The sequence below is a fragment of the Scyliorhinus torazame genome, chromosome 28 (genome assembly GCF_047496885.1).
Source record: "Scyliorhinus torazame isolate Kashiwa2021f chromosome 28, sScyTor2.1, whole genome shotgun sequence".
NCBI lineage: Eukaryota > Metazoa > Chordata > Chondrichthyes > Carcharhiniformes > Scyliorhinidae > Scyliorhinus > Scyliorhinus torazame.
In genome coordinates, this window is record NC_092734.1 from 22,320,351 (window position 1) to 22,339,825 (window position 19,475).

The following is a 19,475-nucleotide window of genomic DNA, read 5'->3' on the forward strand; positions in this document are numbered from 1 at the left end:
GGCTGCAATGGGATCTGACGATGCCTGGTGCCGTTTATGATGCAGTTCCAAAATCGTAGTGGACGAGGGAGGAACGAGGTGAACTGAGGAGTGAGAGCCTGGGGGTCAGCCAGCATAGTGGGAAGAGGGGGGAAAATCAGGAGACAGTAACTCAAGGGAATCTGGGACAACACTGTCCTCAAGCCTGTGGGTGTTCCCTCAACAAAATGCCCACTTATCTTCCATTCACTTCCAGAGTTTCAAACCCAATTTTAGGTACAGTTGAAAATACAAAGAAAACTGACCAGGCCGAGGAGACCAGGACAGGGCTCGGAGCTGTCTGGACAGGAGAAAAATGTGTTAAACGCAGAGTTGACCACAGTAGACTGGAGGGTCAGGAGGTACAGCATTTCAGGTGGGCGGAGTTAGGAGCAGTCCAATCTGGAAAAGGCAAACATGCGGGAGGTGGGAGAGAGGGGCGGTGAATTACGACAGCAACAGAATGTCAGCCAGCGCTTTAGGGGCAGATTTATTCTTTAAATAATAAAAAGCCACACCTTGCTGATCTGTGCACCAGGAGGCAGAAAGCAGCTCCACCTGAACCTCAACATCGGAATAAAACTCAAGGTCCTGGCACTTAACGCATATTAGACTTTGGGAGCTGTACTCCTGACAAGTAATGAACAATGCCGAGCATATTAAAATCTAACCCCTATGATGCTGACCACAGTGGCTCAGGGATGGTTTTCTAACAATAAGGGTGTTCTCTACATAACTTCGCCCAAGCCCACTAACCCCCCCATAACAGAAAAATTCTGGTCAGTGCTCTCACCTCAGTTTGGCTGCCCATTTCCCTGAAAGAACCATCTGGTTAACAATATATGTAACATTCCTCGAGCTCAAAATTCGCAATGTGCGACCAGCTACGAAGGAAGACAAAGACAGTGCTCAGCATTTAATTTAAAATCAATCTGGGACGGAGAATAAAAAGTGTTTCTGTACCTCTGTAGATTTTAGGGTCATTTTTCCCACCTCTTCCCTATTTTTCTTTGGTCAGTCTATTGAGATAGTCTACGCATTTTTTCTCTCAAGAGATAAATAAAATTGTGGCATTTCCGATAAGTCAGCTGAATGATGCAGATCAACCTGCTGTTTAAATATTCTTCCCATCTGCTGTTGTCAATAAGGTAAAGTCATCACAGTCCCAGATGACCATGGGCTGCTTTCCCCTTTGAGGGAGAGAGCTGACCGGTGGTGATTTAACCTCGGGATCACCACACTTCAAGTGAGGGGCAAAGTTGAGAAGATGGGGCCTTCATGAATAACCTCAGCCTTTAGGGAAATTGAAACCACGTTGCTGGCCTCGTTCTGCATCACCAACTAGCCGTCCAATCAACGGAGCTAAACCGTTCTCCACTATTTTTTATGGTCAAATTTGTTAACTAAAATCAGCTATAAAAGTTCCTGCTTTGACCGGTTTTAAAAAAACACATATACCTCTTGGCTTCATTATTTTCCTGATGTTTTGTTCAAAATGGATACATTTCCTGAAAGAGTTTAATGTTTCTGTGTAGCTGTGCTGGGAGTTTGCCTGCTTTTCAATGCAGGCGTAAGCGAAGTTCAGCACTGTCTGCAGGTCACAGGGAAAATCCAGATGTGACACAAATCAGTGCCCCAACAAGATTAGAGAGTGGAAATCTCCGTTTGGGCGAGAAAGTGCTAACGCAGGAACTGAATCGCGAGTTTTCTATGGCCCCGAAAGCGGCGCCGGACCCGGTCCCGGAGCGATTCAGGACATGTTAATGGCGCTCTTATGTGTGTAACTCGAGGAATGTTTCCATTTCTTATTCAAATCTTGGTAGAAGGGTTTGAGGCGATTCAATATGGTAAAATATAACACAGCAGAGGCAATCCTTTCCTAATGTGTTATTCACATATAAATAAGTAGAAAGCCTATAAATAACTTTTCTAACTTTGAAGTTTGTTTAGGTTTCAGCCATTAGAAAATCTCAATTTTATTGCTTTTTAGAAAAGCTTTTCAAATGATGGACAGCTTTCAAACAGAAAGCAGACAGGAGGAAAGACTGTGAATTTTTATTTCATTCATTCATGGAATGTGGATATCGTTGGCTGCGCCAGTATTTATTACACATCTCTATTTGCCTTGAAGGTGGTGGTGAGCTGCGTTCTTTAACCACTGGTCCATGTGATGTAGGTACACCCACAGTGCTGTTAGGGAAGTGTTTCTTGGACTATAAACCAGCAACAGTGAAGGAACGGCGATATTTTTCCAAGTCAGGATGTTGGGTGACTTGGATGGGGAACTCCCAGGTGGTGGTGTTCCCAGATATCTGCTGCCCTTGTCCTTCTAGATGGTAGCAGTCATTGGTTTGAACGTGCTGCCTAAGCATCCTTGGCTTGATGAGTTCCTGCAGTGCATCTTGTAGATGGTACACACTGCTTCCACTGTCCGCCAGTGGTGGAGGGAATAAATGTCAAGTTGCAAAATCCCCCCCAACCATCCCCAAGGGAATAACGAATCGCCCACCCCACAGTATGATGGTGACCCAAATCTCCCCACAACCCCCCTCCAGGTTCCCCCCTCCATCACACACACCCCCTATCAGAGATTCTCCCCCCAATCAGAGATCCCTGCAGAAAGATGAAGGACAGTCCAAGCAGCAGAGTGAAGGATTATTACATTTTCACTTACCCCTCCCCAACACCTGCTGCCTCAGATAAAAAAATTTAAAGCAGCAGCTGTTACAAGTGTCAGGGGCTCCTCAAAAGCCAAATACACTTCAAAGGGCTTCAAATCCCTTGACAGCCTTTGAAATGCAAATCTTCAATTCAATTTCTCACAGCAATACATTGCATTAGCCAGTGATGGACAGTTTTATTATTCCAGAGGCAGGTGGATTGTTCACCTATCTTTCCCTTCACGCTTGAATGCATCTCAAGTACCCTGTTTTTGATGCTAACCACAATGTTTATAAACATTCTTGCTATGATTGACAGCTTCTCACCACATCAAAAGCAGCTCCCAGCCCGTTAATCATACACAGGCGCCGGCTGTGTAGCCAACGGGGGAACCGCAGCATCAGAAAACGAATGACGGCGACACCAATCCAATTTTTCGGCCGACGCTCCCATTTTCCGCTGGATTCGTAAACCCACTACCGGCGTCGGGTAATCCTCCCCACAGTATGGCTAATCCAGTTGAGTTTTTAATTAATGGAAATTTCCAGTGGGAGATTTAGCGATGGCAGTGTCATTGAATGTCATGTGGCAATGGTTAGATTCTCTCTTGCTGGACCTGCTGCCATGAGACTTCATGGGGTCCGGAGTCAATGTTGAGGACTCCCAGGGCAACTCCCTCTTGACTAGATACCATGGTGCTGTCACCTCTGCTGTGTCGGTCCTGGCAGTGGGATGTACCCAGGGATGGTGGTGTCAGGACTTTGAGATATGATTTGGTGAGTATGACTATGTCATGCTGTAGTTTGACCCATCTGTGAGACAGCTTCCCCAATTATGGCACTCATCCCAGATGTTAGTAAGGAAGACTTTGCAGGGTCAACAGGCCTGAGTTTGCTATTGTTGTGTCCGGTGTCTAGGTCAATGCCAGATGGTCCGTCCGGTTTAATTCCTTATAACATTTTCTTGGTTTATTACGACTGAATGGCTTGTTAGGCTATTTCAGAGGGCATTTAAGAGTCAACCACATTGCTGTGGGTCTACAGTCACATCCAGGCTATGCCAGGTTAAGGACCAGGCCAGGTTTCCTTTCCCTAAAGGACAATTGAACTGAGCAGGAGCTAAGAGATAGTCATAAAGGTAAGAATATGGTAGCATTGTGTTTATCATTGCCATCACATCACAGCAGTTCAGTTAATTAAAGGAACCTGGAATAAAAGTCAGTTATTGTGGTTGTGAAAATGGAGTGTTGTAAACGTTTATCAGGTTTGCCAATGCCATTTAAGGAAGAAAATAGAAACGCTGAAAACAGGAGGCCATTCAGTCCTTCGCCGCCATTCATTATCATGGCTGATCATCCAACTCAGTAACCTGTTCCCACTTTCCCCACCCCCCGCCTTATCCTTAGATCCCTTTAACTCCAAGAGCTTTATCTAACTCCTTCTTAAAAACATACAGGGCTGGATTCTCAGAAAATGGGGCTATGTCCCCATGCCGGCGGGAAAACCAGCACCAACGGCCCCCCCCCCCCCCCCCCCGCCCCCCCCAAGGTGAGGAAATCTCACCTTTCAGGGGGCTAGGTTGCCGCCGGAGTCGTTGGTGCCGCTCCAGCCGGCTCTGAAGGGCCGGCGCGAGTCCACGCATGCGCAGACCGGCCGGTATGATCTCACGCATGCGCGCGAGTTCTCTTCTCCGTGCCAGTCCCCAGGCAATATGGCGGAGCCCGAAAGGGGCTCGGCGTGGAGGAAAGATGTCCCACCACGAAACAAGTCCGCCCTCAGGCCAGGCCAGCGTGGGGGTCCCCCGGGGTCGGATCCCTCAGCGTCACACCCCCCCCCCCCCTCTCCCCTCCCGAGGACCGCCCCCGCATACTCACCTGCCAGGTCCCGCCGTGCGTGAGGGGAGTAATTCACGCTGGAGGGACTGGCCGAAAATGGACGGCCGCTCAGTCCATCGGGGCCCGGAGAATCGCCGGGGGGGGGGGGTGGGGGCGGCCACTGTCAATGGCCCCCGACCGGCATGGCGTGAATCCCGCCCCTGCCCGAAAAGTGGCGCCGGAGAATACGGCAGCCGGCGTCGGGGCGGCGGGGTGGGATTCGCGCCACCCCTGGGGATTCTCCGACCCGGCGCAGGGGTAAGCCTACTTGTGACACTAATAACGATTATTATTATTCCCATCTCACAGCCATTCAGGTAATAATCGGCCTCCCTGCAGTTGCTGTCCTTATCCAATCTAGTCTCTATGTGACTCCAGACCGACAGCAATGTGGTTCACTTTCACCTGTCCTCCAAAATAACCAATCAGCTGTCACCACCACCTTCTCAAGGGCAAATAGAAATGGGCACTAATGAATACGTTTTTTTTAAATGCTTGAGCCGAAGAAAAGTAATGTCTTTCACCAGACATTCATCGTCAGTGAATTACCTTCAAAGCAGACGTTTAAATATAATACATTATTCTGGCGACTTACCGTTGATGTACTGGAGAAGAGAGAAAAAATTCTGCAGCTCACACCAGTTCTGAAAGAAACAAATTTTGTGACATTGACATAACTACAAGAATTTAGAAGTGTTCAGCTCACACAAATGCCTTCGAAGAAAATAAACAATGATACATGATAAGTAGCATCAAAAGTTTGAAAACAAAGTCAGGAGTCTTTATTATATCATTCGATTCTCCCTGGCCATCATGCTCCCGTCCAAAAGCTTTTAGATTCTCCTTTCACACTAGCCTGGGAGAAATAGTTTTGTCACACAGCAAGTGGTTCAGGGTCCGGAATGCACTGCCTGGAAATGAGGCGGTGACAGGATCAAACAAAACATTCAATGATTACTATTTTAAAAATTCATTATGGGGATATGAGCATCACTGGCGAAGCAATCATTTATTGCACATCCTTAATTACCCTTGAACTGAGTGGTTTGCTCGACCAGTTCAGCTGTCAATCTGGACCAGGTAAGGACGGCAGGTTTCCATCCCTAAAGGGCATTAGTGAACCAGATGGGCTTTTACGACAAAATGAGTTCATGGTCATCATTAGACTTTTAACTCAAATTTCAGTATGTGCCATGGTGGGTTTCGAACCCAGATCCCCATAGTATTACCCTGGGGCCAGTAACAATATCACTACACCACCGCCTCCCCAATAAAGTAGAAACAATGTGCAGGGGTACGGGGGAAAATCGCAGGGGAATAGCACCAAGTCACAATGCTTGTGTGGAGTGCCGGTGCACCCACAATGGCCAAATGACCTCTTCCTGCACTATAACAATTCTGTGATATAATCAATGTGAACTAGCCTGGCCAGATGATGTTGTGGGGATTTAAAAGGCTCAGTTAAGACCAATACTGAAGAAAATGTCTTGAGTAAGTAAATTAACTTTCATATTTGTGCTGATACTACACTTATAATCCTATTCTCTACATTCGGTAAATGAGTGGCAGTGGATAATTAGTCAGTATCAAGAAAATAACAACTTGTAGCACTGTGCTCCTCAATTTTGGTGAAGAGAATTGCCAACATCTGTTGATGTTGGGGACGTGCAAAAAGCTGCTTCCCACACACATTTATCCCATTTCACTTCCCGTCAAATCACTCAGGAATCATTTTTTACATGTAGCCAAGTAGGTCAAACATGTACAAACTGTTACCGAGTTGGAGGTTTTAAGTATTGATCTTGCGACATGCATCAGATATTGTCCAGTGAAAAATGCACAGATTTTGATCTCAAGTGGGATTACTGTCAAGAGTCAGGTCAGGAGTAACATGTAAATTGTTCTGAGTTTGGGAGGTGGTAAGACAAAAGTACATGGTACATTAGTAATCGTGGCAATGTTACCATTTATCTGTAATACTTAAATTATTTCATATATGACACAGCGTACTTTAAATAACACACTTAATGAATTGCTCAATTTATCATTCTCATTTGCTCAGGTATCAAGTCAATGCCATGGCCAATCAGGATCCAGGAACCAAATGTCACTGATCAAAGAGCTAGAATTCAAATTAAAAAACAGGTCCTCAAGGGTCATAATCTCCAGATTACTGCCCGAGTCACGTGCAAATTGGCATAGGGAGGCAAGAGTAAGGGAAGTTAACACGTGGCTGAAAGAGTGGTGTGGGAAAGAGGGGTTCACTTTTCATGGGACACTAGCATCAGTTTTGGGACAGGGGGACCTATACCGTTGGGATGGTCTCCACCTGAACCGAGCTGGGACCAGTGTTCTGGTGAAAAGAGTAAATAGGGTGGTCAATAGGACTTTAAACTAGAGATTGGGGGGCGAAGGGAAAGTCAGGGAACCAAGAGGTGAAGTAATCAGTGGGAAGCGTAGCTGCTTAGGAATACACAAAAGCTCAAAAAGACAGAACTCAGGAGAGGTTACAATAGTCCCCATCCCACAAAATATGACACAGTGTATGGAAAGGCTCAGTAAACCAAGGTCCACCACACTAAGAAAACAAAAAGGGACGGTCAATAGAGAATTAAAGGTGCTATATTTAAATGCGCGCAGTGTACGGAACAAGGTAGATGAGCTTGTGGCCCAGATTGTGACTGGCAGGTATGATGTGGTAGGCATCACAGAGACATGGTTGCAGGGGGTTCTGGACTGGCATTTAAACATCCAGGGATTCACAACCTATCGAAAAGACAGAGAGATGGGCAGAGGGGATGGGGTTGCCTTGTTAATGAGGAATGAAATTAAATCACTAGCACTAAACGACATAGGGTCAGACGATGTGGAGTCTGTGTGGGTAGAGTTGAGGAACCACAAAGGCAAAAAAACCATAATGGGAGTTATGTACAGGCCTCCTAACAGTGGTCAGGACCAGGGGCACAAAATGCACCACGAAATAGAAAGTGCATGTCAGAAAGGCAAGGTCACAGTGATCATGGGGGACTTCAATATGCAGGTGGACTGGGTAAATAATGCTGCCAGTGGACCCAAGGAAAGGGAATTCATTGAATGTTTACAGGAGGGCTTTTTGGAACAGCTTGTGATGGAGCCCACAAGGGAACAGGCCATTCTGGACTTAGTGTTATGTAATGAGCCAGACTTGATTAAAGATCTTAAAATAAGGGAGCACTTAGGAGGCAGTGATCATAATATGGTAGAATTCAATCTCAAATTTGAAAGAAAGAAAGTAGAATCAGATGTAAAGGTGTTACAGTTAAATAAAGGTAACTACAGGGGCATGAGGGAGGAACTGACGAAAATCGACTGGGAGCAGAGCCTCGTGGGAAAGACAGTAGAACAGCAATGGCAGGAGTTTCTGGGAGTAATTGAGGACACAGTACAGTACAAAGAAAAGAAAGGTTATCAGAGGGGGGATTAGTCAGCCATGGCTGACAAAGGAAGTTAGGGAATGCATCAAAGCAAAAGAGAAAGCCTATAATGTGGCAAAGAGTAGTGGGAAGTCAGAAGATTGGGAAGGCTACAAAAACAAACAGAGGATAACAAAGAGAGAAATAAGGAAAGAGAGGATCAAATATGAAGGTAGGCTAGCCAGTAACATTAGGAATGATAGTAAAAGTTTCTTTAAATACATTAAAAACAAACGGGAGGCAAAAGTAGACATTGGGCCGCTCCAAAATGACGCTGGTAATCTAGTGATGGGAGACAAGGAAATAGCGGAGGAACTAAATAAGTACTTTGCGTCAGTCTTCACAGTAGAAGACATGAGTAATATCCCAACAATTCAGGAGAGTCAGGGGGCAGAGTTGAATATGGTAGCCATCACAAAGGAGGAGAAAGTGTGCTAGAGAAACTAAGAGGTCTAAAAATTGATAAATCTCCGGGCCCAGATGGGCTACATCCTAGAGTTCTAAAGAAGATAGCTGAATAAATAGTGGAGGCGTTAGTTATGATCTTTCAAAAGTCACTGGAGTCAGGGAAAGTCCCAGAGGATTGGAAAATCGCTGTTGTAACCCTCTTGTTCAAGAAGGGAACAAGGAAAAAGATGGAAAATTATAGGCCAATTAGCTTAACCTCGGTTGTTGGCAGGATTCTAGAATCCATTGTTAAGGATGAGATTTCTAAATTCTTGGAAGTGCAGGGTCGGATTAGGACAAGTCAGCATGGATTTAGTAAGGGGAGGTCGTGCCTGACAAACCTGTTAGAGTTCTTTGAAGAGATAACAAATAGGTTAGACCAAGGAGAGCCAATGGATGTTCTCTATCTTGACTTCCAAAAGGCCTTTGATAAGGTGCCTCACGGGAGACTGCTGAGTAAAATAAGGGCCCATGGTATTCGAGGCAAGGTACTAACATGGATTGACGATTGGCTGTCAGGCAGAAGGCAGAGAGTTGGGATAAAAGGTCCTTTTTCGGAATGGCAACCAGTGACGAGTGGTGTCCCGCAGGGTTCAGTGTTGGGGCCACAGCTGTTCTCTTTATATATTAACGATCTAGATGACGGGACTGGGGACATTCTGGCTAAGTTTGCCAATGATACAAAGATAGGTGATGGGGCAGGTAGTATGGAGGAGGTGGGGAGGCTGCAGAAAGATTTAGAAAGTTTAGGAGAGTGGTCCAAGAAATGGCTGATGAAATTCAACGTGGGCAAGTGCGAGGTCTTGCACTTTGGAAAAAAGAATAGAGGCATGGATTATTTTCTAAACGGTGACAAAATTCATAATGCTGAAGTGCAAAGGGACTTCGGAGTCCGAATGCAGGATTCTCTAAAGGTAAACTTGCAGTCTGTAATTAAGAAAGCAAATGCAATGTTGTCATTTATCTCAAGAGGCTTGGAATATAAAAGCAGGGGTGTACTTCTGAAGCTTTAGAAAGCACTAGTTAGGCCCCATTTAGAATACTGTGAGCAATTTTGGGCCCCACACCTCAGGAAGGACATACTGGCACTGGAGCGGGTCCAGCGGAGATTCACACGGATGATCCCAGGAATGGTAGGCCTAACATACCATGAACGTCTAAGGATCCTGGGATTATATTCATTGGAGTTTAGGAGGTTGAGGGGAGATCTAATGGAAACTTACAAGATAATGAGTGGCTTAGATAGGGTGGATGGAGGGAAGTTGTTTCCATTAGCAGGGGAGACTAGGACCCGGGGGCACAGCCTTAGAATAAAAGGGAGTCACTTTAGAACCGAGATGAGGAGAAATTTCTTCAGCCAGAGAGTGGTGGGTCTGTGGAAATCATTGCCACAGAGGGTGGTGGAGGCCGGGACGTTGAGTGTCTTTAAGACAGAAGTTGATAAATTCTTCTGTCAACAACGCAGAATCGCCGAGCAGAAACTTATAGCCAAGTTCCGCACACATGAGTGCGGCCTCAACCGGGACCTGGGATTCATGTCGCATTACATTCATCCCCCACCATCTGGCCTGCAAAATCCTACCAACTGTCCTGGCTTGATGCAATTCACACCTCTTTAACCTGGGGTTACCCCATCTCTGGATCTATAAAGATTTAATCACCTGCTAATGGTCGCATTCCTATCATTGTTTGGCATCTTTGAATTTGTCTATATATGTGTTTCTGGAACATACCTCTTCATTCACCTGAGGAAGGAGCTGCGCTCCGAAAGCTAGTGACATCGAAACAAACCTGTTGGACTTTAACCTGGTGTTGTAAGACTTCGTACATAGGTTTTGTAGGCTGAAGTTAAACTGGGTCAATATTAAGATTGCCACTCAATCAAAAATCCACTGACATACTTGTGGATGTGGATAAAGAACAGGTCTTTATCCAGTCCAAAACCTGATAGTTAAGGGTATTGAAGTGAAGTTTAATGTTAAGGAGAACATGAAGCCAAAATGTTTTAAGCCCAGAATGGTAACATAAGCTCGACAAGAATGAAGATTTGAGAACAGCTAGATAAATTAGATCTACCGCATAACCCTTGTCTACTCTCAAAAATTAGGTGAGGTTGGTCACATGAGAAATTCCCTTTTCAAATGCTCTACAGAAAAGGATATTAACAGAAATAAATTGCATGAAGCCCGACTGTAATTCAGAAAATAGATCTTAGTGACTCGCCAAGCCAAATTGTACCTGCTGTAAAACCCGACATTGGCAGACGAGCTTATGGTGCCCACTGAGTAAGTCTAAACCCTATTTGTGCATCATCATTAATACCTTCTGCTCAAGGATGAAGAGCAGTTTGCCAATCTTATTGTTGGCCGGCAATTTTCTAAATGAGATCTTTCCCAGGTTTATTTGTAATTGGAGTTCATTGAAAAACATCAAAAATAGGAGGATGGTGGGGATGAGGATTCTGGCTTGTTCCGTCATCTGATCTTGGCCGTGGCATTGCCCATCAATGACCTGTATTTTGGACCAGCCCATTGATCTCCTGGAGGACCCAGTGGTCTGCAGAGCACATCTTGAGAACCACTGTGTTAGAGAGATAAAACTGAAAAGCAAAGAAGTTATGTCAAACTTGCAAGTAACTTGGGGCTGGACCACACCTGCAGAACCTCTACAATTCTAGCTGCTATGTTACCAAAAAAAAGTTATATAGAGGCACTGGAAAGGGTGCAAACGTGCACGATACCAGAACTGTGATTTGATACCATTCAGGAAAGGATGATCAAGCTGGGTCTCCTCTATTGAAAAGAAAAAGGTTGTGAAATGACCAAATCCAGGTCTTTAAAATGAAGCAAGGTTTTGATAAAATGAAAAGGGAGTGAGTTTCCCCACGCAAAGGAAAGAGCATAACTCGAGGTCATCCAAATAAGATAGGTCTCCAAGAAATCCAATAGGGAATTCAGAATATCCAGACAGCAGTAAGGTTGAGGAACTTGCTACCACAGGAAGTAGTTGAAGAGAATACTATAAATGGATTTAAGGTGAGGTTAGAAAAACATGTGGCAGCATGGTGACGCAGTGGTTAGCATTGCTGCCTCACGGCACCGAGGTCCCAGGTTCGATCCCGGCTCTGGGTCACTGGCTGTGTGGAGTTTGCACATTCTCTCCGTGTTTCGCCCCCACAACCCAAAGATGTGCAGGGCAAATGGATTGACCATGTTCAATTGCCCCTTAATTGGGAAAAATGAATTGGATACTCTAAATTTAAAAAAAAAAGAAAAACATGAAGGAGTAGGAAAGAGAGAGTTACCCTGGTGAGGAAAGATGGGAGGAGTCTCCAGCGGAACATAAACACCAGCACGGATTGGTTGGGCTAAATGGCCGCTATTGTGCTGTCGTGGTGGCAGACTCCTCGTTGTTAGAGTATATCCAAGCTCAAAGTGATTTCAAAGCCTGCAGAGATGGAACACATGCCCGCACTCTCTGGTGGGGGGAGTGCAGATGATCAAAATGAACGTGCTGCCCAGGTACCTATTCCTACTTAGATCCATCCCGATCTATATCCCCAAGGCCTTTTTCAACTTACTGGACAAACTAATTATGGCTTTGTGTGTGTGTGTGTGTGTGTGTGTGTGTGGGGGGGGGGGGGGGGGGGGGGGGGAAGGACCACAAGGAATGACCCCAAAGAAAGTCTTACAGAAAACAAAAACCAAGGGGGACTAGCCCTCACAAACCTACAGTGCTACCACTGGCGGCGACAACAGAAAGAGTAATGGGATGGATAAAGGAGCCAAAAGCCAAGTGGGTGCTCAGGGAGGAGGCCTCCTGCTGGGAGACGCGGCATTCCAATCCCCACCCAAATAGTACTCAAGCAGCCCAGTGGTGGCTGCAACACTCCAGTCCTGGAATCAGCTACGACAACAATTCGGCCAAAATGTCCCCTAAGGCCCCCATCTGCAACAACCGTAGGTTCGCGCCGGCACTCACAGACGCCACCTTTAGAAGGTGGAGACCGGATGGACGGGAGGGGGGGGGGGGAGGACATTGACGGTTAGAGACCTATACACAGACTGTCAGGTCAAAATACTGGACAATACTTGCCGGGTACTGGACAGCCTTCTTCAAGGTAATGTCCTGTGGTAGTCTGTGTAGAAGTATTATGGTATCTAGAATTGTTGGAACACCATTGGTAGATAATGTATGTTTATTATTGGTCAAGCTGTATGGTAGCTCCGCCCTGCAAGGTGGGGTATAAGAGCCCATGCCGCCCCAGCAGCTTTCTTTCTGTACCTGAGCTGCTGGGGGGAACATCTAGCTTATTAAAGCCTTCAGTTGGACTACAACCTCGCTTTAGTGGTCATTGATAGTGCATCAATTTAATAAGCTAGATTTAAAGAATGGAGCTCCGAATCAAGCCGGAATGTCTGCAACTCAGCCCCCATGCAGTAAACTCGGCGGTGACTTTCAAGCACTGGCTGGCGTGCTTCAACGGCTACCTCGGAACGGCAGAAAACACACCCATAGGAGAACAGAAACTGCAAATCCTGCTCGAGGGTGAGCCCAGAAGTTTACACCCTCATCGAGGACATGGGCAACTTCGATGCCACGATGGAGTTGCTGAAAGGACACTACATTCGCCCTGTAAATCAGGTCTACGCCCGGCATCTACTAGCGATGTGGCAACAAATTCCTGGTGAGTCACTGGAAGAATTCTACTGTGCGCTCCTGGTGTTGAGGAGAAACTGCAGCTGCCCACAAGCTTCAGCAAACGACCACATTGAACTGTTGATTCGGGACGCTTTCGTTGCGGGTATGCTGTCCTCTCAAATCCGCCAATTTTTGCTGGAGAAAGAGACTCTAGGCCTCAAGGAAGCACAGTCCCTTGCCGGCTCCCGAAACGCATGGGCAGCATGGAACCCCCCTGCAGCCAACTCTGAGGCACCCACATCCCGCTGCTATTTTCGCGGGAAGCCAAACACCCCCGACAGCACTGCCCAGCCCGTTCGTCCACATGTAAAGGGTGCGGCAAAAAGGGCCATTTCGTGGCGATATACCAGGCCCGGGTGGTCTCCGGAAGCGAATGCAGGCCGCCACCACAACCCTCTCTACGGACCCTGTGCGGCCAGCGAGCGCCGCCATCTTCCTCCCCAGGGCCACGTGTGGCTTCCGGGCGCTGCCATCTTGTCCCGCTGATGCCACGTGTGATAGATGGACGCTGCCATTTTGTGCACCCACAGCCATGTGCGACCAGTGGGCGCTGCCATCTTGGATGGACTCCCAGGACCTCTGTGCCGATGACCACACACCGCCCGGCGAGGACACCCAGCTGCTGCCGCGCTTAGCCTCGGTGACCCTGGACCAGTCTCGGCCTCGAACACTCTCAACTGCTGCAACAACAGTTCTAATCAACGGGCACGAGGCGTCCTGCTTAAATCGACTCTGGGAGCACAGAGTGCTTCATCCACCCCAACACGGTAAGGCGCTGTTCTCGCCCCGTCCATCAAAAAATCTCCTTGGCCTCCGGTTCCCACTCAGTAGAGATAAAAGGGTTTTGTGTAGCAAACGCCACGGTCCAGGGAAGGGAGTTAAAAAATTACCGGCTCTACGTTCTTCCCCACCTCTGCGCGGCCACACTCCTAGGTTTCGACTTCCAGTGTAATCCCAAAGTCTAACTTTCAAATTCGGCGGTCCTATACCCCCCCTCATTGTCTGCGGCCTCGCGACCCTCAAGGTCGATCCGCCTTCCCTGTTTGCGAACCTCACCCCGGATTGCAAACCCGCCGCCACCAGGACCAGACGGTACAGTGCCCAGGATTGGATCTTTATTAGGTCAGAGGTCCAACGGCTACTGAGGGAAGGAGTCATTGAAGCTAGCAACAGTCCCTGGAGAGCTCAAGTAGTGGTGGTAAAGACCGGGGAGAAGCATAGGATGGTCATCGACTACAGTCAGACCATCAACAGGTTTACGCAGCTGGACGCGTACCCTCTCCCCCACATATCCGACCTGGTAAACAGGATCGCGCATTACAAGGTCTTCTCCACGGTGGATCTTAAGTCCGCCTACAACCAGCTCCCCATCCGCACCAGTGACCGCAAATACACTGCCTTCGAGGCAGATGGGCAGCTCTATCACTTCTTAAGGGTTCCCTTCGGTGTCACTAACTTGGTCTTCCAGCGCGAGATGGACCGAATGGTTGACCGGTACGGTTTACGGGCAACATTCCCATATCTCGTTAATGTCACCATCTGCGGCCATGACCAGCAGGACCACGACACCAACCTCCGAAAATTCCTCCAGATCGCAAAGTCCTTAACCTTGCGTATAACAAGTATAAATGAGTGTTTAGCACCGACCGCCTAGCCTACGTAGTGCGAAATGGAGTTATAGGCCCTGACCCTGAATGCATGCGCCCCCTTATGGAGTTCCCCCTCCCTCACTGCTCCAAGGCCCTGAAGCGCTGCCTAGGCTTTTTTTCTTACTATGCCCAGTGGGTCCCCAAATATGCAGACAAGGCCCGTCCCCTGATTCAATCCACAGTTTTTCCCCTGTCGATAGAGGCCCGCCAGGCCTTCAGCCGCATCAAAGCAGACATTGCAAAGGCCACAATGCACGCCATTGACGAGTCCCTCCCCTTCCAGGTCGAGAGCGATGCGTCCGACGTAGCTCTAGCGGCCACCCTCAACCAAGCGGGCAGACTTGTGGCCTTCTTCTCACGTACCCTCCATGCTTCTGAAATCCGCCACTCCTCAGTCGAAAAGGAGGCCCTTTTTAGAAGCTGTGCGGCATTGGAAGCATTACCTGGCCTCATTGACCAACGGTCGGTCACCTTCATGTTCGATAATGCACAGCGGGGCAAGATAAAAAACGATAAGATCTTGCGGTGAAGGATCGAACTCTCCACCTATAACTACGAGATTTTGTTTCGTCCCGGGAAGCTAAACGAGCCTCCTGATGCCCTGTCCCGCGGCACATGTGCCAACGCACAAGTGGACCGCCTCCGAGCCCTCCACGAGGACCTCTGCCACCCGGGGGTCACTCGCTTTTCCATTTTATCAAGACCCGCAACCTGCCCTACTCCATCGAGGAGGTCAGGACAGCCACCAGGAATTGCCAAATCTGCGCGGAGTGCAAACCGCACTTCTACAGGCCAGAGAAAGTGCACCTGATAAAGGCTTCCCGTCCCTTTGAACACCTCAGTATGGACTTCAAAGGCCCCCTCCCCTCCACCGACCGCAACACGTACTTCCTGAACGTGATTAACGTATACTCCAGATTCCCATTCGTCTTTCCCTGCCCCGACATGACCGCAACAACCGTCATCAAGGCCCTCCATAGCATCTTTACGCTGTTCGGGTTCCCCGCTTACATACATAGTGATAGGGGGTCCTCCTTTATGAGCGACGAACTGCGTCAATTCCTGCTCAGCAAGGGCATTGCCTCGAGCAGGACGACCAGTTACAACCCCCGGGGTAACGGACAGGTAGAGAGGGAGAAAGGAACGGTCTGGAAGACCGTCCTACTGGCCCTACGGTCCAGGAATCTCCCAGTCTCCCGCTGGCAGAAAGTCGTCCCGGATGCCCTCCACTCCATCCGGTCACTGCTGTGTACCATGACCAACCAAACACCTCACAAACGTCTAGTTGACAGTAACTTTGTAATTTTAAAAAAAAAAAGTATTTATTAAAAAAAAAAAGACAAATTTTAATTTTAATTAATTGACGCAATGTCAGTTAGAGGGGTGCTGTGCTCTGACTGTGAGATGTGGCAGGTCCGGGAGGCTTCCAGCGTCCTGGATGGCTTCATCTGCAGAAAGTGCACCCAACTGCAGCTCCTCACAGACCGCATGGTTCGGTTGGAGCAGCAATTGGATGCACTTAGGAGCATGCAGGTGGCGGAAAGCGTCATAGATCGCAGTTATGTAAGTGTGGTCACACCCAAGGTGCAGGCAGAGAAATGGGTGACCACCAGAAAGGGCAGGCAGTCAGTGCAGGAATCCCCTGTGGTTGTCCCCCTCTCGAACAGGTATACCCCTTTGGATACTGTCGGGGGGGATAGCCTATCAGGGGAAAACAGCAGCAGCCAGAGCAGTGGCACCACGGCTGGCTCTGATGTTCAGAAGGGAGGGTCAAAGCGCAGAAGAGTAATAGTTATAGGGGACTCTATAGTCAGGGGAACAGATAGGCGCTTCTGTGGACGTGAAAGAGACTCCAGGATGGTATGTTGCCTCCCTGGTGCCAGGGTCCAGGATGTCTCCGAACGGGTAGAGGGAATCCTGAAGGGGGAGGGCAAACAGGTAGAGGTCGTTGTACATATTGGTACTAACGACATAGGCAGGAAGAGGCATGAGGTCCTGCAGCAGGAGTTCAGGGAGCTAGGCAGAAAGTTAAAAGACAGGACCTCGAGGGTTGTAATCTCGGGATTACTCCCTGTGCCACGTGCCAGTGAGGCTAGAAATAGGAAGATAGAGCAGACAAACACGTGGCTAAACAGCTGGTGTAGAAGGGAGGGTTTCGGTTATCTGGACCACTGGGAGCTCTTCCGGGGCAGGTGTGACCTGTATAAGATGGACGGGTTGCATCTAAACCGGAGAGGCATAAATATCCTGGCCGCGAGATTTGCTAGTGTCACACGGGAGGGTTTAAACTAGTATGGCAGGGGGGTGGGCACGGGAGCAATAGGTCAGAAGGTGAGAGCGTTGAGGGAGAACTAGGGAATATGGACAGTGTGGCTCTGAGGCAGAGCAGACGGGGAGAAGTTGCTGAACACAGCGGGTCTGGTGGCCTGAAGTGCATATGTTTTAATGCAAGGAGCATTACGGGTAAGGCAGATGAACTTAGAGCTTGGATTACTACTTGGAACTATGATGTTGTTGCCATTACAGAGACCTGGTTGAGGGAAGGGCAGGATTGGCAGCTAAACGTTCCAGGTTTTAGATGTTTCAGGCGGGATAGAGGGGGATGTAAAAGGGGAGGCGGAGTTGCGCTACTTGTTCAGGAGAGTATCACAGCTATACAGCGAGAGGACACCTCAGAGGGCAGTGAGGCTATATGGGTAGAGATCAGGAATAAGAAGGGTGCAGTCACAATGTTGGGGGTATACTACAGGCCTCCCAACAGCCAGCGGGAGATAGAGGAGCAGATAGGTAGACAGATTTTGGAAAAGAGTAAAAACAACAGGGTTGTGGTGATGGGAGACTTCAACTTCCCCAATATTGACTGGGACTCACTTAGTGCCAGGGGCTTAGACGGGGCAGAGTTTGTAAGGAGCATCCAGGAGGGCTTCTTAAAACAATATGTAAACAGTCCAACTAGGGAAGAGGCGGTACTGGACCTGGTATTGGGGAATGAGCCCGGCCAGGTGGTAGATGTTTCAGTAGGGGAGCATTTCGGTAACAGTGACCACAATTCAGTAAGTTTTAAAGTACTGGTGGACAAGGATAAGAGTGGTCCGAGGATGAATGTGCTAAATTGGGGGAAGGCTAATTATAACAATATTAGGCGGGAACTGAAGAGCATAGATTGGGGGCGGATGTTTGAGGGCAAATCAACATCTGACATGTGGGAGGCTTTCAAGTGTCAGTTGATAGGAATACAGGACAGGCATGTTCCTGTGAGGAAGAAAGACAAATACGGCAATTTTCGGGAACCTTGGATGACGAATGATATTGTAGGCCTCGTCAAAAAGAAAAAGGAGGCATTTGTCAGGGCTAAAAGGCTGGGAACAGACAAAGCCTGTGTGGCATATAAGGAAAGTAGGAAGGAACTTAAGCAGGGAGTCAGGAGGGCTAGAAGGGGTCATGAAAAGTCATTGGCAAATAGGGTTAAGGAAAATCCCAAGGCTTTTTACACTTACATAAAAAGCAAGAGGGTAGCCAGGGAAAGGGTTGGCCCACTGAAGGATAGGCAAGGGAATCTATGTGTTGAGCCAGAGGAAATGGGCGAGGTACTAAATGAATACTTTGCATCAGTATTCACCAAAGAGAAGGAATTGGTAGATGTTGAGTCTGGAGAAGGGGGTGTAGATAGCCTGGGTCACATTGTGATCCAAAAAGACGAGGTGTTGGGTGTCTTAAAAAATATTAAGGTAGATAAGTCCCCAGGGCCGGATGGGATCTACCCCAGAATACTGAAGGAGGCTGGAGAGGAAATTGCTGAGGCCTTGACAGAAATCTTTGGATCCTCGCTGTCTTCAGGGGATGTCCCGGAGGACTGGAGAATAGCCAATGTTGTTCCTCTGTTTAAGAAGGGTGGCAGGGATAATCCCGGGAACTACAAGCCGGTGAGCCTTACTTCAGTGGTAGGGAAATTACTGGAGAGAATTCTTCGAGACAGGATCTACTCCCATTTGGAAGCAAATGGACGTATTAGTGAGAGGCAGCACGGTTTTGTGAAGGGGAGGTCGTGTCTCACTAACTTGATAGAGTTTTTCGAGGAGGTCACTAAGATGATTGATGCAGGTAGGGCAGTAGATGTTGTCTATATGGACTTCAGTAAGGCCTTTGACAAGGTCCCTCATGGTAGACTAGTACAAAAGGTGAAGTCACACGGGATCAGGGGTGAACTGGCAAGGTGGATACAGAACTGGCTAGGCCATAGAAGGCAGAGGGTAGCAATGGAGGGATGCTTTTCTAATTGGAGGGCTGTGACCAGTGGTGTTCCACAGGGATCAGTGCTGGGACCTTTGCTCTTTGTAGTATATATAAATGATTTGGAGGAAAATGTAACTGGTCTGATTAGTAAGTTTGCAGACGACACAAAGGTTGGTGGAATTGCGGATAGCGATGAGGACTGTCTGAGGATACAGCAGGATTTAGATTGTCTGGAGACTTGGGCGGAGAGATGGCAGATGGAGTTTAACCTGGACAAATGTGAGGTAATGCATTTTGGAAGGGCTAATGCAGGTAGGGAATATACAGTGAATGGTAGAACCCTCAAGAGTATTGAAAGTCAAAGAGATCTAGGAGTACAGGTCCACAGATCACTGAAAGGGGCTACACAGGTGGAGAAGGTAGTCAAGAAGGCATACGGCA

The 19,475-nt window shown here is 47.9% G+C and overlaps 1 protein-coding gene across 4 annotated transcripts in view; it reads right to left on the bottom strand.

The window, feature by feature from the left end:
- LOC140403572 (very long chain fatty acid elongase 5-like) overlaps positions 1 to 19,475 on the bottom strand; it is a 68,233-nt gene that overhangs the window by 32,806 nt on the left and 15,952 nt on the right. For 3 of the 4 annotated variants that reach the window (XM_072491630.1, XM_072491629.1, XM_072491628.1), the window contains exon 2: positions 5,148 to 5,196. In XM_072491630.1, the coding sequence (XP_072347731.1) occupies positions 5,148 to 5,196 (49 nt within the window). Of the gene's footprint in view, positions 1 to 5,147; positions 5,197 to 10,773; positions 10,945 to 19,475 lie in introns of those variants that run through there. The other variant, XM_072491627.1, reaches the window with a different exon arrangement.